This window comes from Triticum dicoccoides, chromosome 5A (assembly GCF_002162155.2).
Source record: "Triticum dicoccoides isolate Atlit2015 ecotype Zavitan chromosome 5A, WEW_v2.0, whole genome shotgun sequence".
In the NCBI taxonomy this organism is placed as follows: Eukaryota; Viridiplantae; Streptophyta; class Magnoliopsida; order Poales; family Poaceae; genus Triticum; species Triticum dicoccoides.
In genome coordinates this window covers 631,248,830-631,251,511 of record NC_041388.1, presented here as the reverse complement: position 1 = coordinate 631,251,511, position 2,682 = coordinate 631,248,830, and the positions used below count along the sequence as shown (strand labels likewise).

At 38.7% G+C, this 2,682-nt stretch overlaps 1 protein-coding gene across 1 annotated transcript; it reads left to right on the top strand.

The window, feature by feature from the left end:
- Nucleotides 1-2,041, top strand: LOC119298192. Its single transcript, XM_037575687.1, has 6 exons — nucleotides 1-96; nucleotides 778-828; nucleotides 914-1,078; nucleotides 1,198-1,251; nucleotides 1,346-1,492; nucleotides 1,613-2,041. Exons 3-6 carry the CDS (start codon nucleotides 965-967, stop codon nucleotides 1,634-1,636), a joined length of 339 nt encoding a protein of 112 aa, XP_037431584.1. The 5' UTR covers nucleotides 1-96; nucleotides 778-828; nucleotides 914-964; the 3' UTR covers nucleotides 1,637-2,041.
- The last annotated feature ends 641 nt before the right edge of the window (nucleotides 2,042-2,682 follow it).

Here is a 2,682-nt window from a genome sequence, read left to right as displayed (position 1 = left end):
TCTAAACTTAATCTAGGATTACATATTCTTGTCATATATGTTGTTTTCATTGCTCACCAAATCCATGGAGGTGGATTGCATCCAACCAACCGAAAGGTAAACGTGTTGTTCCTACAAATTTGAGTAATTAGTAGTTCGAACCAAGGGGTGATATAGTAGTTTTTTTTTCCGAAACGGATGGGGTGATATAGTAGTGAAAATAGAAAGGATTGTTCATTCTATAGAAAAAAAATTAATCCGTACCAAAAGAAGGTGAAAATAGAGAAATGCAACTATGTGATGAACTACAACCATTTCTCTCATAGCGAAGGTGTAGGAGTTTGGAGTATAGGAGTTGCTGGGGTTATTCGAACTGGATTTTCTTTTAGTTTCCTAATTTTCATCTTTGTACTATGTATGAGTGGTTTTTTTATATGAATGGCAAATCTGCACGGATTGATTGCCACAAAGGCATGGGCATAGGGCTGGTGCCTCTCAGATTCGATGCATGGTACATGATTGGCTGATTTTACACATTATAGTTTATTTTCTAGTCTTTAAAATGTATATTTTGTACTCTACATGTTTCATTTTAAGCTATGCGTATTTAGTTTTACCTTTAAAATGTATATTTTGTGCACGGAAGGTTTTTCAGTCACCCGCTATAACTATTTAAGCTATGCATATTTAGTTTTCCCTTAAAATGTATATTTTGTTCTCCACATGTTTTATTTTTTTTAAGCAACAAAAGCCGAACAAGCAATATCTGGATTGCATACTCACTCTGAAGCCTTACAGGCATGGTATGCACATGCTTCTCCATCAAAAAATTCCAATGACATCGTTTATGTGAGTCACTCTATCCTGGAACTTTTAACAAGCCAATGTTTTCTTACCGTCACTTTCAAAGTTTTTAACTTTCTGCCTTCTACAGTTTGCGACACATAGGACACGTCCCAGTAGCTATTATGGACTTGCTGCTACAATGGATGTGTACGGACACAATATCAGTGCTGGTCATATCATAACATCTATTTGGATTGCTAACATGGAGGGTGATCCAAAGACAGATCACAATGCAATTTGGGTCGGGTGGCAAGTAAGTCGTAATTTACATATATTATGATTTTTACAGATTGTAGCCATCTTACCATCATTAATTTGGACGTACTCGATGCCATTTATAATGCTCTTAATGACTCTTCAGTTTCTTCCCAGGTTGACCCAAAAAAATATGGGGACTCACATACTCACTTCTTCACGAGTTGGACGGTATGTTTCTGCCTTTTCACTCAAAAACTATGTTCCTCAACTGTAGCACACAAAGCTAGAATATCTAGTGACCATATAACTTTGTGTGAAACAGAGAGACACATATCATACAGGGTGCTATGACATGGACTGCCCTGGTTTCCAACTTGTTAAGGGGTCAAAAATCGCTCCAGGTGGCACAATACAACCAGTCTCTCATGTTCATGGTGTACGTCAAAAGATTACAATTAAAGTGTTTAGGGTAATTAACTATATCTTGCTTGTATACTTTCCAATTGTAAGCATATTGATCATAATGATCTAATCACATGTTGCTGAATTTGTGGCATACATTACTCAAATTGCTTCTATTTCATGGCAGGAAAAATCCACGGGAAATTGGTGAATAAACTACAGCTTCAACAAGGCCCCAACACCAGTGGGCTATTACCCAGCAAAATTGTTTGACAAGTTATGGAAGAAAGCGACCCAAATTTCAATTGGTAGCGTTGTTGGGGGGAGTCCGTCTATCCCATCCCCTCCAATGGGTAGTGGATTCTTGCCGTCTGATAAAGCTGCATTAATCACAGATATTTCACTCATTAGGGAAGATGGCAGGATGACACCTTTTACTGTGAATACAGACAGGTTACAGAGTAAGAGTAGTTGTTACTCTATCTCACCTATCCAAGGTGCAAAATGTTCCTATGGAGGTCCAGGAGGTTGCTCCCGCTAGCTTAAGTAGATTTTACTCATATAAGTACATTGAATTTGGCCATGTCGTGCGCCCATCTTCCTAATCTCCTTTAATTCTCTTTTATTAGGGATGAATCCATTTAATTTATTCACATCGTGAGTCAATCTTCCTATTTTTTTTCAAATATGGATGAATCCGCTTAATTCAAGGACGCCATGCGCCGGAGACCCGGAGCCTTGCCTTCCTAACTCCTTTAATAACGTCCGTGTGCTAGAACCTTCATCGTCCTCCTTTAATTCCGTTTAGTTTACCCTTCCCTCATTATCTCACATGGCCGTGTACATTAGTACATTGGAGATCGCTAGTACGATTCTGGAGAGCATTTTTTTCCTTCTATTTTCCTGGACTGCAGTCAGCCCGTCGGGGTGTGTGTTTTAAACGGGCTACAACTAAGATATAAGATGGGCCACAACGACACAATACGGGCTGTGCTCGACGGACGTGCGTGCGTGTGTCATATGTCCCCAAATTAGTACCACCTCGCATATATATCTTAAATAGAAAATAAAATCACCGCGGGACGAAACCAAAAATATCACCTTGCTTTATTAGTAGGTATAGGTATAGATAGATATAGAGGTATAGATATAGATATAGATATAGACTAGCACACAAGCCCGTGCGTTGCAACGGAAAAAATTGATGTTTTGTGCAAGCATAATGTTCCATAGCACCAGATTTACTATGAAGAACAT

Bases quoted from the DNA above. Each gene is read 5' to 3' on its own strand.
- LOC119298192 (XM_037575687.1), top strand. From the start codon at position 965: ATGGATGTGTACGGACACAATATCAGTGCTGGTCATATCATAACATCT. The intron at 1,252-1,345 runs GTATGTTTCTGC...TGTGTGAAACAG, and splicing joins ACTTCTTCACGAGTTGGACG to AGAGACACATATCATACAGG. The intron at 1,493-1,612 runs GTAATTAACTAT...ATTTCATGGCAG, and splicing joins TTACAATTAAAGTGTTTAGG to GAAAAATCCACGGGAAATTG.